Below are 14,158 nucleotides of genomic sequence, written 5' to 3' on the forward strand. Positions count from 1 at the left end.
TATGATTTGGATTTGGGAAGCAATATGGCCACCCGCACTCCACACCTGCGTTCTCTCTTTTTTCTTTTGACTTTTCTCTCTCTTACTTTCCTCTCTCTTCTCTATCCCTTATTTAGCTCTCTCTTACTTTTCTCCCTCTTCCCTGTCTTTTCTGGATCCAAATACTTCTTTTCTCTGCTTGTTGTACCCTATCACCGTCGACTGTCCGAACTTCTTCAATCAGTGGCAGTCGACCAGCCGTTTCCTGATGGGATTCGGCTTTTATCCAGCCGTGGCGGGAGCTGCATGGTGAGCAACCCCTTAAGATATTGACACGTGGCACCTAGTAAATCCAAGGGTCTCAAATCTCTGCTCTGTAAATGCACTCTTTACTCCTCTCTGTTGACGACCCAACCCGGCTCGGATCTCACACTTTCAATTTAAAAAAAACGAAAGCAAAACCAGTCGTCTTCCTCCTTCTCTTTCCCTCTTTTGCTTGATCTGCCCTAAATCTCAAACCTCACCATATTTCGGTTCTTGGCGCAGGAGATCCGGCGACGGCGAGAGGTGGCGAAGACAAGAGCAGGTACGCCCGTCCTTCTCTTCCCCTAACCTCCTTTGCGATATGGATTCTGAACCCAAAATTTCAAAACCTAGAACTCACCTCACCCTTTCGGTTCTTGCCGCAGGAATCTAGCGACAGCGAGAGGCGGCGAAGACAGGAGCAAGGACACTGGTCCTTCTCTTCTCCCGTTGAGGTCAATAACTTGAAGGGGGATTCGAGTAAGGCGGGGAAGGAATTTGGATGGAAACCCAAGGTCGGATTTGAAAATTTGGTGAAGATGATGGTTGATGAGGATATTGAGTTGGCCAAGAGGGAGATCCTTTCGAGTTCCTTGGAGATTTCGACTTCAAGATATTTGAGCAACGGAGAGTTCGGATAGTGTTGTTCCCATGAATAATAACTTTTTTAAGGACCAAACTACTTGAAGTTGCTGGGTGACGGGTTATGTTTTGATCAATGTATGAAATTTTCTTTTTATGGAAGTTGTAAGAATGATTGTAAAGCTTAGATCAACAGTATGGTTAGGTTAATTCTTTTCTGTTATTGGATCAGAAAAACCTGATCCTATTTGGGTGGTGAATTAGGTCAATCGTTGGTTAGTTGATTTAAATATATCCCCCTCCTCAAATTTCATCCCATTTTGTATATTCTAGCATTGAGAGGGACATTACAATCTCCACCAAGTCTTCCTTAACAAATTTTAATATTCCTGTTTTATTCTCTGCAAGATACCAGACTCCGAGAGTAGAATTAACAGGATGGTCTTATAGTATTTTGCTACATGGAAGGTTTATCTTTTTTGCTGCAGGTTATATGAAATCTGCTACCTATATGGAGGCTGAACTATTCAGCATTAGATCCGGGCTAGACCATGCTTCTAGTTTGGGATTGCAAATTGAAGAAGTGTGGTGTGTAAATCAACATATCACCGATGTTCTTCCATCTCCAACTTCCTCTCCTTGGCCTTGGCATCTTATTAAAGACCTATTATATATACATAACCTAGCTCAGAATATCTCCTTTGATAAAAAAGGGGATAACTTTTGTATGTCAATAGCTCTAAACTTAGCTAGATATGCTCAAGCTAAGAACATTGTACATATTTCTTTTATATAATTTCACTGTCTTTTACCATATAAAAAAAATAAAATAAATAATATGGTTAAATAAATACTCAAAGTTACCTCCACTTTGGGATGAACTATGTTACACAACCTATACTAAATTTAACAATACTACCAAAAGTAGCGATACATTGGGGAATCGGATAACTTTGTTTTCCGACACATTTTGGACCACTGCCTTACTTATGTTATCATATAGTACTCTGTTATTGACGTTTATAATTTTATTTTGATCTTCTGCTGCATTCTCTGATTTCTTTATTGATTATTATGATTTTTAACTGCAAGGTAAACCACAGAACTGTGATCCTGGTGGTTTTGATAATGTCTGTGGACATTCAATCACATAACCCAGGTTTTTCTGGATGGGATGTGAGATTAGCAATCCATTGAATGGCTTATGCCAATGCCAATACACAGTATTACTTATATCCAAGAACCCCAATGCAGATAGTTTCCCTAAGAGGATTCATTGTAAAGCAGCATTCTAACTGGAAACATAACACAGTTTTAGAAATTAGGGTTTTCTATTAGCAATGGTGTCTTAAACATCAGTCCATGGTAATGAACCCAATAATAGGCCAAATTAAGTTTTCATTTGCGCAGAGAATGCATCCCAGAAGCTGAATATGAACTTGAACTTGGATGAATCTTTCTCTGCTACATTATAAAGTTTTATGCACCTAAATAATCAATTAATAATATAATGAATAAAAGCACACAGCAGAAACTGTTACATATGGGATTGTTCTAGAAAAATAACCCAGACACTCCTCTTTGCAGAGTTGCATGGCCGGAGGCACAATGACCAGAACTTTTAAAATGTAATGTTATTGAATAAGATAACATAGAGCTTTTCATGACATGGAATTCATAATTGACATCAAAGCAAGCACTCTTGCTAGGTGGTATGCTTGAAGACGGAAACAAAACGAAGCAGACCATCTTATATATCCTTTAAGACCTCAAACAGATCACTATGGATATAATCATTATCAACTAAGCTGACCAAGAAGTAAGTGCTTTGCACCTGCCAACCAAAAAAATGAAAAGAACAGTACAGAAATTAGCTTGAAACAGTAAGCCTTATCCCAACTATTTGGCTTAAATAAAAAATGCTAGTGTCCTGCATAAATGACTATGAAGGCAGGATGCAAAAAGGTAGATTACCTCCTCTAGTAGTTTTCTTGATGGATCGCTCTCTGGGTACATGAATGCCCATCCCTTTGTCCAGATTTCAAAGGCCTCATCCTTCCACACCATAAAGCTTGCAGGATCCACAACAGTTGGTTGGATGATCTCCTTTGCTGGGAAGACTCCCCATGTCACTGCATTCACATTGCTAGAGCTGACGTTAGATATCCACCTTCCTCCTTTGTTCACGGCCATGTAGGTTAGAGATGGGAAAGCCTTGCATTTTTCAACCAGTGAATTCAACTTGTCCTGAGAACAAAAGAACTCCAGGTAGGCCTTCTGGTAAACATATCCACCTGGCCCACCCCATCCTGCCAAACACGTTTCACATGTTTCATTAAATTGGAAGGGACACAGGCAATCAAAAGCATGATTTGATGGATAACTAACTGAACAAATCACTAGAGGATTGAAAAGACAGACCACAAGACAATCATCTCAAGAAAATAATAAAAATAAAATAAAATAAATTTTAAGGGAAACAATTTGTTATTTTAAATTGACAAAAAAAGAATTCCAACTCCGTACTAAGTAGCATTTGACATTTGAAGAATAACTTGTTTTTATACATAACAAAGGGATTTTATAGAGAAGAATAGCTAGCTTCAGGGAATATTATACAACAAATGCCCAAAAACAAGAACTGACAAAATGATCTATATTGCAAATTTAGGTTTCTATAACAATGATCTATATTGAGCATGAAATGTTTTATAAAACTGTAATTAGATAAAGGATAAAGTACAGCTGAATTACCCAACATTTAAGAAATCTACATTTAGGGTACCTCATGTTTGGAACATTATGTTTTAAGATTCCTCATTAGCCAGTTCTGTTTAAGACTGGAAATATTTCCAACTTTGCCTATGGCAAGTTCTCTCAACCCCCCTTCCGACCTCCACCCGTGTCTCCTTCCTCTACACTCAACTCTGCCTTCTGCCCCCACCCCCACCCTTTTCCCAACGCTCAGCAACCTCTATAAATATCCCCTCACCTTTTCTGCTTCGTTTCATTTTCCGACTACTTTTTCCTGGTCTCTCTGTCCTAGGGTTAGAGTTTCTGAGCTTAGATTTCTTCAACTTTTCTCTCTCTTCTTGTATGCAACTATTTCTTCCTTGTTTATGAGCTTTCCTAAGCAATGGTGCAGGAAAATGCGGCCATCGTTGATGGCTAGATCGGTGGAGTCCAAAACGGAAGCTCTAAGTCCATGAGTTTTTCTGCTCAAGCTTCAGCTGACCATTATTACTCCCCCAAGGCCATCAAGGCCATCCAGTTTTTTTAGAAGAATGCATTTGGAGCTGAAGAACAGAAGTGAGTGATGTATCTTAAGTGGGCTGAACAAAAGCTCTCTCTCATCTGGAATTACTGAAAGACACCCGTCCCTCATTGTTCAGTTGATTTACCAAGATTACAGTGGGTGATAAACAGGAAGTGCACAATTGCAGGAGGACAAAATGCAGACAGAAGTTCCATCCACCATCATAAAACTGAAAATTATATCAGAAATTTCAAGACTTCATTAACAGTTAAAGGACAGAAAATCCCAAACACAATACTCTTTTAGCATCCAAATTTCCTACTTTCACAATTACAGCCCATTACCCACATGAACTAGTCAATCACACCTGACTTGGGAAATGGAACTCTGGTGATCTTTGCTCTTTGATGCTTTTCCTTCTTGCTATCCAGTAAAACATAAAACTTGCACACGCCCCCCCCCCCCCCCCTTGATTTTTACATCTGTCTGTCTCAAGACTAAAGACTCTCAATCCACCAATAGTCACTCCCAGCCTCACATTTTCCTATTATTGGGAATCAAAATTTCTCAACTCCAATTCCACTTCAGCCAAATCCCACCTCCAATCTAAGCAACAACAAAGCCACTAGTACCACAAACATTTGATCCACAAGTCCTACTGTCCACCGTCAACATACCACATGAAGAGAGGAAAAAGAAAAGGACCCTTGAGCTAAGAGTTGTAAAACCACTCACTACCAATTACCAACCCCTTAGGCCCCATTTGTTTAGAGGGGAAGGTGGGGTGGGATTGTTGGGAAGATGGGACCCACATGTTCGTGGGGTTTTGTTGGGGTGAAAATGTTGAGGTAAAGTAGAGGAAACGTTACTTTTCCCATGAATGGTAACAAGTGGGACTTTGGATAGCAAAGGGGTGGGATTTTGAAGTGCTACATCAGCAAACAAGGCAATTAATGATGTCCCCAAAGCTTTTGTAACTTCACCACCCCAAATTAACCAAACTATGTAGGGGTGGGATTTTGAAGTGCCACATCAGCATTTTCCCACCCCAATTCTCCCACCCCACCTAAGTCCCCTCTAAACAAACGAGGCCTTAAGATAAACATGTGGAAGAAGGACAAACCCAGATTGGAAAATTCAGAGTTGCAGCACAAGGAAAGCGAAAGCTCTTTCTAACTCTAAGTTTATCTCCTGCAGCTGGTGATTCTTGAGCAGTCCCAAGAGTAGGGATGGACGGTTCCTATCTTCTTGGTCTCCAACCAGGCCGATGACCCTGATGCCTTGTAAGCATCCTTTTCCCTTGTCTCCTTGGTATTTTCACAACTTCTCTCTCTTTCGGTTATACCGTTTCTTCACATCATCTCTTCTATTTTACTACTCTATTTTTGTTAATGCCATGAACACTGTTGAGACCTTTCTTGGTTCACTGAATGTGGTGCATCCTGTATGATTTACTATTCTCATGTTTACTGTTGGGGGTGGGGTGGGGGGGAGAACAAAGGGCGGAGAACATGGGAGAGAGATGCTGGGGGTGGAGGCAAGGGCAGAGGGCAGAGGGCAGAGATGGGGGCAAAGACTGGAATGGACGGTTGAGAGAACTGGCTAAATAAGGAATCCCAAACATAATACTTCAAACATGAGGTACCCCAAACGTATTTTTCTTAGACATTGGGTACCACAGTTGTAATTTACCCTTAAATAAATAACACTTCTAAATAGGGCTGGAACAGGGTCGGGTTGGGCCGGGCTTTATAGAACCCTAGCCCAACTATAAGTCCCCTTAGCTTGGCCCAGGCCCAGGCCCTGACCCGAGCCTGACACAGGGTCAGAAAAATCCAACTCAGACCTGCCCTCAGGGTCGGGCCGGGCTGACCCTGATTGGCCCTAATCATGGGGAGGGGGAAGGAAATGCATGGGCTGGGGAGAAAATTATCAATTTTACGTAAAATAACACTATAATAAAATGTATTATATCACTTATTATCTTCATATATAATATATTATATAACAAAATGTGGGTGATGCTTAAAGTTTATAAAATATATATTATATCAGTATATAATTTATAGTATAACTTAGACAGGGTCGGGCCGGGCCGGGTTAGGCTTAGCCTAAGGCCTCAACCCTGGCTCGACCCTACCCTGACTCAGGGCCAGAAATTTCCAGCCCTGACCCGCCCTCAGGGCCAAATATCTTAGCCCAGGCCCCGTTCGGGCTCAGGGTGGGTTCGGGCTGACAGGGCCAAACTTGGACCCCTACTTTTAAACATTAGATACAATTCTATTTCATCTTCCATCAATTCACAGGCAATTCACATGATAAACAAAGAGAATGTAAGGACACAAATCACGAGAATAAAAGCTCCTCCCAAGTCTACTTGATGGGATAAGTGACACAATTTTCACATAAACAGGATAAAATTTCAATAATGCAACATAACAAACTATTTTATACGAAAATGGCATAGGGACTAAGGATATATCTCCCAAATAATAATTTCACATTCTCAATAGAAAATTTTCAGGACAGGATGGATATTTTCTACAATTAGTTTCCCTTACCAATAGATGGAGTATCAGATTTCTCCCCATTGACTGCTGGTTGACTATTGATTGTGAGGAAACCCGTCAAGTTGACATTAGCCAACTGTTCATTTATGATCTTTGTCTCTGGTTGGAGCCCATCTAACTCTGACCATGGACTGCTTCTAAGTTTCCCAAGGCAGAATTTCATGAATCTCTGGCACAGTAGAATGCATAAAAAACCATAAGCCTATTAGCATTATATGAAATTACATATAACCAAGTGTCATTTGAGAATAAAACATTAATTGAGAAGTACCTCATGAATATCTTCAACAGATTTCAGTGAGACAGCCCATTCCTCATGAAGCTTCTTGTCACGTGAACGTGGTCGCATAAACTGTAATGGGAATAAACCACATCAATAGGAAACAAATCTAGCTACATAACCATTTGACCTGGAGGCCAAGAACTTGAAGACTTGCAAATCTGCAGACACTTTTATTTTCCCTTACTGCAATTAAGTCCAAGAAATTGTAACTCCTTTGAGGAAAGAGCTATGAAGCTATCTAGGGGAGGGGTTAGTAGATCCCGGACCCTATTCCAATTATACAGTTCTATTTTGGCTTTGGCCTTTGGACTCTTGGTCATTAGCCTTCTTTCATTCTGTTCACCCTTTATGGTGGCTTTGCTTTCACTTCTAATATGAGTTGCTTATCAAAAGAAGAACCTAAAATTTCAAGGAGAGAATAAAGTAACAAATCAGAAAAGTTTGAGCACCTAGCATATACATCAAACAGAGGGTACCCTCTAATGGGATGCCTATAGGGTACCATCTCTATCATGTAGTGTCAATAAGCCACATAGCCCTCCATATGGCTCAGATCAACCAGCTACAAAACCTAACAAGATGACCTAACACATCAAAAAGAAAGGGGGATAAACAATCTTATTAAATCATATTCGGACTTATTTTCTTACAATTTACGTTTGTAATAGATAATCAGAAATATTACATCTTATTTTAAGTTCAAATGCATCTCATATATAAGTGGGAAGGATTGTATGTAGAAAATAATTTTTAGTGGGGGGGGCTTGGGAGGTGGAGGCAATGAAGCCACCACAGTTCATGGCCCTCTTCTTTGAGGAGCAAGGATATAATACATGGACTCGGGACTGGATCGTCCACTGCCTATCCCAAGTCAACTCAGCCAATATTTGCCCAGATCGGCCAAGTTTGGGCACACAAGGGGGCTACCGATGTCTGGACAACCAAGCTCTTGGGTAAGCGCTTGGCCTACTTGGAATCAGGGCCCCAATATCATCCCAATCCCGAAAACCATGTTGCATGGGGAGCATGGAGGGAGCACCACCCTAGAGCATGCCCAAATAGATAATAGATTACTAGGCTACCCTATTTACATCAAACCACTTTGATACAAGTCAAAACCACTGCAAAAAATAAAGTACATCAAATATAAGTCCACCTTACTTCAGTCAAACATGGAATATAGACCAAAAATTATCCAAAAAATTATTAAGCATCATAAATCCTCTTTACCTGGTAGTCAGACAGTGCCCCATATGATGGATTACGGGAATTTCCCCACCGCCCACTTGGGTACTGGTCCCATCCTATAGTCCTTGATATGTAGCTTTTTGGACGATTAGCCCTGGGAGCAAATGGCTAAGAATATCAGCTACTTGATAAAGTTTGATCAGACAAATTCCTCTTTCCTAATCAACCAAACAAGGATCTAAAGATCAATATCAGAATATTGAACATTCCTAATCAAATGCTCTGAACAAAGGATCAGCCAATCCAATAGGTAATATAGATCGGATCTGTTATGTCATTTCAGTCAGATGATCCAACTGATCTGATAATAATTCTTCAAATCATAAAACCCAATGTATGGGGAGCAGTATATGAGATTTTTGAAGAGATGAATTACCAGAAAATTGGACGAACATCTTCTTTAACACGGAAAACATTTGTTGGGCGTCTCCATGGTAAGGACCTTGAAATTTTGGCCTCATCGATTAACCCAAGATTCTGCCAATATAAGATTCTTAGTATGATCCAAACTAATATAGATGGGTTTGCAAGGCGAGTCATGTATAAAAAAGAAACATATGTGGTGAACGGATCTTCCAAATGGCAGCTTAGTTGGCAGTCCACTATTTATCCAACCTCCAACATGTGGCACTTCACCTTGTACTAATGTGATAAATTTCAGCCAGAAGCACTCAAAATAAAATACTATTTTCTTGCCTTCTATAATTAAAATAAAACCTTAAGAAGAAGAAGCCAAATAAAGGAGCCAGTACGGACAGAAAAATAAAACCTTCACATTTAAATAGCTGATATTTGAAATGGACAACCACAACACATGGTTGGTCATATAGCTGATTAGCCGAGATGTGACATCTGACCAATCCAGTTAATCCCTTTCCCCAATGACAATCTGGAACAACCACATCACCCCTGCTAGTGGCTGAAATTAGATAGTTCACCTAGCAGTGATATACCTAGAAAACTACATACAGAAACAATAGTATCTAGGTATTTACATTCTACATAAATAAATGTATTATTATCATAAGATGAGGAATCATTGATGATTGACCAAAAAACAGAAGGATGGGGAGTTACCATTAATATTGCCAACGCTGATTTCTCCATGTTTAGTGTGTAAAGGTGCACAGTCTTGATCCCATGAGCTAAAATCTTCTTGCACATTTCAGTTCCAAGGTGAATTCCATAAGCTTTTACAGCTTCTTCATTGTCTTTGATAGGCTCTAAGGCAGCCATGATCTCTAGTGGTATCTACAGAAAACATTATTTTCAAATAGCACATGTTAAAATGGAGAGCAGTCACCAGCACCGCCTAAACAACTTCCGCGATGCAACATATCACCTACACCGTATGATTTAAGTATATCTTAGACAGATGGCAAGTTCAACCATAGATTTTTTAACACCCCACCTCCCCAACCTCCACCCCACCCCCCGCCCCTGCCCAAAAAAAATAAAAGAAAAAAAAAGAAAACGCTGTCTCATGCCCATATTTAAATTTCTGATATGCAGCCAACAAATGTAGGCTAATCTGGTTTCCAATGTAAAAGGCATAAGTATTCTACAATAGAAAATTTTGTTTTAATCATATAAACAGTATAAACTATACATACACAAACTAGTACCAGTTGTACATAATATAAACATGTAAATATAGTTGTCATGGCACCAAGGCAAGGCAAGCCACCAGATACCTGGGTGACACCTGGGCAAGGCCAAGACACCCGAGGCAAGTGCAATATTCCAGGTATGTTTCGTTAAACCTCTAGGCCTGGGAGCCTTGGTACATAGTGCAACTAATTGACTAGTCACCTAGGCAATGCATGACACTATAACACAAAAATACAGAACCATAGAAACAAGACCACGAAAAAAGAAAAGAAACAAGACACATCCAAAACATTCAATTCCCTACAATGCATGACACTATTGCACAAAAATACAGAACCATAGAAACAAGACCACGAAAAAAGAAAAGAAACAAGACACATCCAAAACATTCAATTCCCTACAACAGGATAGAGCCCCAAGTAAGATAAATTTGAACACCTACAATAATAATACATGTGCTTTCCTGTATCTTTGTAAAATATTCCATAAATCAACAAGTTTTTCGATACAAAGGAGCTTCATATGTGTATCTTTCACAAATCATACACAAACTTCTTGGGAATGATAAGCTAATTTGAATTCTGAACATTGTTGAAGATAAGAAACATTAACATAAAGAACCTAATGACTCATGAGGTTTTGAGTGGACACGGCTATATTTTTCTTTAATTAATGACAAGAGAAGGGATGTATAGCTGCCTGGGTGAATGATGCAGATCAGAAGCACAAAAGAAGGAAGACCTTCAGGCCAGCATACAAGCAGCAGATCAACAGGCCTTAGGATGTCAGTTGGGTCAGAACTGGCCCAAGATTGAACCAGAATTGGAGCAAGAAACTGGTTCAATCGACTCGACCATTTCAGTGTCCAGATCTGTTGAAAAATTCCAGTTTCCTTCCAGATTGTGTTTCTGATCTCAGGTTCCAGATCACAAGCTGGAATCTTATCTTTATGGAGTCGAATCTTATCAGATTAGACTAGACAGCAGTCCAAATCGTAGGATCTTCTGGCACCATATTTTTCTTCAATTTTTTATTGTAACGGTTATCCTTAGCTAGGCTGTATTCGGTTATTAAATACCAGTCCTGATTTGGGATGTATTTCTTTATTATTTAAGGTTTGCAAGTAGTTTAGCCTACTTCTCTAGTTGGTTGATTGGAAGAGGATTGAGTCTTTTTTTATTTCCCTTACCTGATCAAATTCAACTTACTACATTTTTTTAATCAATTCTGGTTGGATTAAACCAGCAACTACACTGTTTTCTGTTATTACTCTAATCTGTTTAGTGGTTGCAATCCCTAAAATATTCTGTTTAGTTTACTCTCAGATTGCACATGATAGTTTCTGTTGATGGTTCTCTGAGATCCTGATCTTATTTCCTAATTTCTCTAATCAATTAGCTCAGTTCCTGCACTGCTATCGCAGATCCTAGTGATAGTTGGATTCTTCAGAAAATTAACTATTTTGATCTCTGATTCAAACTACGTTTTACAGACCCGTTCTATCTGCAGAACAGATCCATCAACTACAATTTCAGACCTATCTGATCAAAATTGCTGAAACAGCTAACTTCTCTCTGTTTCTGGTTCTTATTCCTACAATCTATGATCCTGTTAAATGTCCTGCTGGATTATTCCTGGCTCAAATTTAGTCTTCATTAGCTCAACTTCGCATATAAGAAGTAAAGAAGGTGATATGACTCATGTTAACACAACACCTTTTTCTTTTCTTCAGAAGCTTAATGATTAGAAGATAGCATACCTTAGTCTTGCAAAAACCAGTCATACGCAAGAACCCCTTATAATTATTGATTGGCATAATGCCAGGAACAATGGGGCAAGTTATTCCAATTTGACGACAGTCATTCACAAATTTCAAAAAAATATCAGTATCGTAAAATAGTTGAGTGACGATGAGATCAGCTCCAGCGTCAACCTACAAAAGGAAAATAACATTAGCACAAAAGCAAACAAATGAAGCATGATAACAGAAGCAACCCAAGTACTTTTCTAATCCTAGAATTCGTAAATGACAAATTAAAAACTGAAGAAGTTAGCAACTAAATTTTTAAGTATCAGTTAGTTCTCGAAGTGATCGAATCGCTTACTAACAATGTGAAAATGTTAATAGAGCTGTGAACCTCTCTAAAACGTGAACTGAAATAGAGTGTTGTTATCAGAGGTGATTTGGACTGTCCAATTGCTGCTAAGCCAAAAAGGGCCCACTGCAAGTCCATTCCTTGCTGAAGCACAGGACTTCAGAGATGGAAGTTTTTGGCAAGAAATGTCTGTTTCGAGAAAAACGATCTTTGAATAAAATGTTCTGGCTGTCATAAGGGACTAAATGAAACATAATGATGTTAAAGAGAAACTGAAACTGTAATAGATGATCGATAGATCATATGGCTCTCTCAATTGTTTTGTATTTCTACGTGTAACAACTGTAGGCAATATGGTGGTGGCACTACCCTCCCCAAAGGCAAAAGGAGCAGCTAAACTTGGGTAAGCTAGGATTAATGGCTACAACCACCTATTCTGATTCTCTCTTTCTTCTATTGATCAATCAGGCACCACCTCAACTATTTCTAGATCTTTAGAATAAATTTTATATTTATTCCACAAAAAAGGAGGAAAAAAAAAAAAGGGAAAAAGTTTCCAAGCTAGATATAGCAATGCAGAAACCACTTGAAAGCAGAGACTAACAATAAATCAGCAAAAACCAGAACAGAAAAAAATACCTCACTAATCGTTAACAGCTAAATAAAAAACTCGGCCAAAAAAAAACAACAACGGGTTAGAGTTGCTAAAATATAGATTTACCTTCCTCTTCAAGTAAGCAAGATCACTCTGGTAAGCTTCCTCGGTGGCAACACCACTCTGAATCACATCAGGATGTGCCTCTGCAGAGGGGAAGGGAAAGATTTAAATAACAGGAAAAGAAGTACAATTGAAAAAAAAAGAGGAAGAAGTAGGCGTGAGAACAGACCTGGATAACCAGCAACAGTAATGCCAAAGTAATCTCCATACTTTTCCCGCATGTGCTTAACCTATCACAATCACATGAAAGAAATTTTGAAATTGAAGGATCCAATACAGAGCAAATTGTTTTTCTTGGTATTGGTATTGATAATGGAACAGGAACATGAACTGGAACTGAAATTGAGGACAACACAGTAGCGAAGAAGCAATAACCACTTGAGCAGATATCGACAACAACCATTATACTATACAGTAAGAAGATTACATACTACATACCAGGTCGAGGGCACAGGCGAAACCGCCCTGGATCTGGACGAACTTGTCCTGGCCATGAGGAGGATCACCACGGAGTGCGAGAACGTTCCGGATCCCGTTAGACTTGATGGTGTCGAGGGCATGATCGATCTTCTCAACGGGCATATTGGTGCAGGTAAGATGCATCATTGTCTCCACACAGATCATGTTCTGCATCTTATTAGCAATTTCCAGGGTCAGATCGGCGGTTGAGCCACCTGCACCCCAGGTGATGTCGCAGAATGTAGGGTTATGAGCCACCATTCGATCCATCCTCTCGAACAGGCTATCCACTCCATCTTCTGTCTTTGGTGGAAAGTACTCGAACGAGAATGCCACCCTTCCTCCTTCCCCATCCGCCAATTCTCTGATTTTCTCGATCACCTTCATCTTCTTCTCTTCTTCTTCAACACTCTATTAAACTCCTCGAGTGTCTGAAAATGGAAGATCTCAAAATATAGAAATGGAGTCTAGATTCAGATGTAATGGAGTAACTGAGTACTACTTTTTTTCAGATCTGCGGAGACAAGAGAAGATCTCATTTGATTCCTCAATTTAAGGACAAGAGAAGGAGATGCTATGACGTCTACGTCTAACAACCACCAAAAATTTTTTTATTTATTATTATTATAATTAATTAATTATAATTAGAAAGAAGTTTTCATATACGACCGTGTATACACACCAACTTTTTCCAATTAATTAATTAATTATTATTATTAATTTTTTTTTATGAGTAAAGAAAAACCCACCATCATCCAAGATTCACACCAACTAAACCTACCCATTCTTGTTGAAACTTTTTTTGTTTTTTTGGTAAACATTCTTGTTGAAACTGTGAATCCAAAAACCAGGAAAGAGGAAATTTATCTTTAGGAATTGTGCCCAAACTGTGAATCCAAAAACCAGGAAAGAGGAAATTTATCTTTAGGAATTGTGATGTGTCGTGAATGACTGAGTCCAATCCTTATTGTTGTGTGTGAATTGTGATTAGTGTCCCACTCTCACCCACAGTCCAGTCCAAGTGACGTGCGTATTCTAATTTCTTAGTCCCCC

The 14,158-nt window shown here is 39.2% G+C and overlaps 1 protein-coding gene across 2 annotated transcripts; it reads right to left on the reverse strand.

Moving 5' to 3' along the window:
* Nucleotides 1-2,356: 2,356 nt before the first annotated feature.
* LOC122655555 (probable methylenetetrahydrofolate reductase) lies at nt 2,357-13,521 on the reverse strand. Of its 2 annotated transcripts, XM_043849757.1 has the most exons (11): nt 13,085-13,521; nt 12,816-12,876; nt 12,650-12,729; nt 11,592-11,765; nt 9,299-9,472; nt 8,598-8,698; nt 8,204-8,315; nt 6,962-7,042; nt 6,682-6,859; nt 2,839-3,173; nt 2,357-2,698 (listed from the first exon to the last, which is right to left on the reverse strand). In XM_043849757.1, the coding sequence occupies exons 1-11, from the start codon at nt 13,490-13,492 to the stop codon at nt 2,615-2,617; spliced, it is 1,788 nt and encodes a 595-aa protein (XP_043705692.1). In that variant the 5' UTR covers nt 13,493-13,521; the 3' UTR covers nt 2,357-2,614. The 2 variants fall into 2 exon arrangements, with proteins under 2 accessions (XP_043705692.1, XP_043705693.1); XM_043849758.1 differs by lacking the exons at nt 8,204-8,315; nt 8,598-8,698.
* Nucleotides 13,522-14,158: the final 637 nt, after the last annotated feature.

This window comes from Telopea speciosissima, chromosome 3 (assembly GCF_018873765.1).
Source record: "Telopea speciosissima isolate NSW1024214 ecotype Mountain lineage chromosome 3, Tspe_v1, whole genome shotgun sequence".
Lineage (NCBI taxonomy): Eukaryota > Viridiplantae > Streptophyta > Magnoliopsida > Proteales > Proteaceae > Telopea > Telopea speciosissima.

Coding starts and splice junctions, on each gene's coding strand:
- LOC122655555 (XM_043849757.1), bottom strand. CDS start 13,492: ATGAAGGTGATCGAGAAAATCAGAGAATTGGCGGATGGGGAAGGAGGA. Junction 6,860..6,961: donor CTGTTGAAGATATTCATGAG/GTACTTCTCAAT, acceptor CTACTGTGCCAG/AGATTCATGAAATTCTGCCT. Junction 3,174..6,681: donor ATCTGATACTCCATCTATTG/GTAAGGGAAACT, acceptor CGTGTTTGGCAG/GATGGGGTGGGCCAGGTGGA.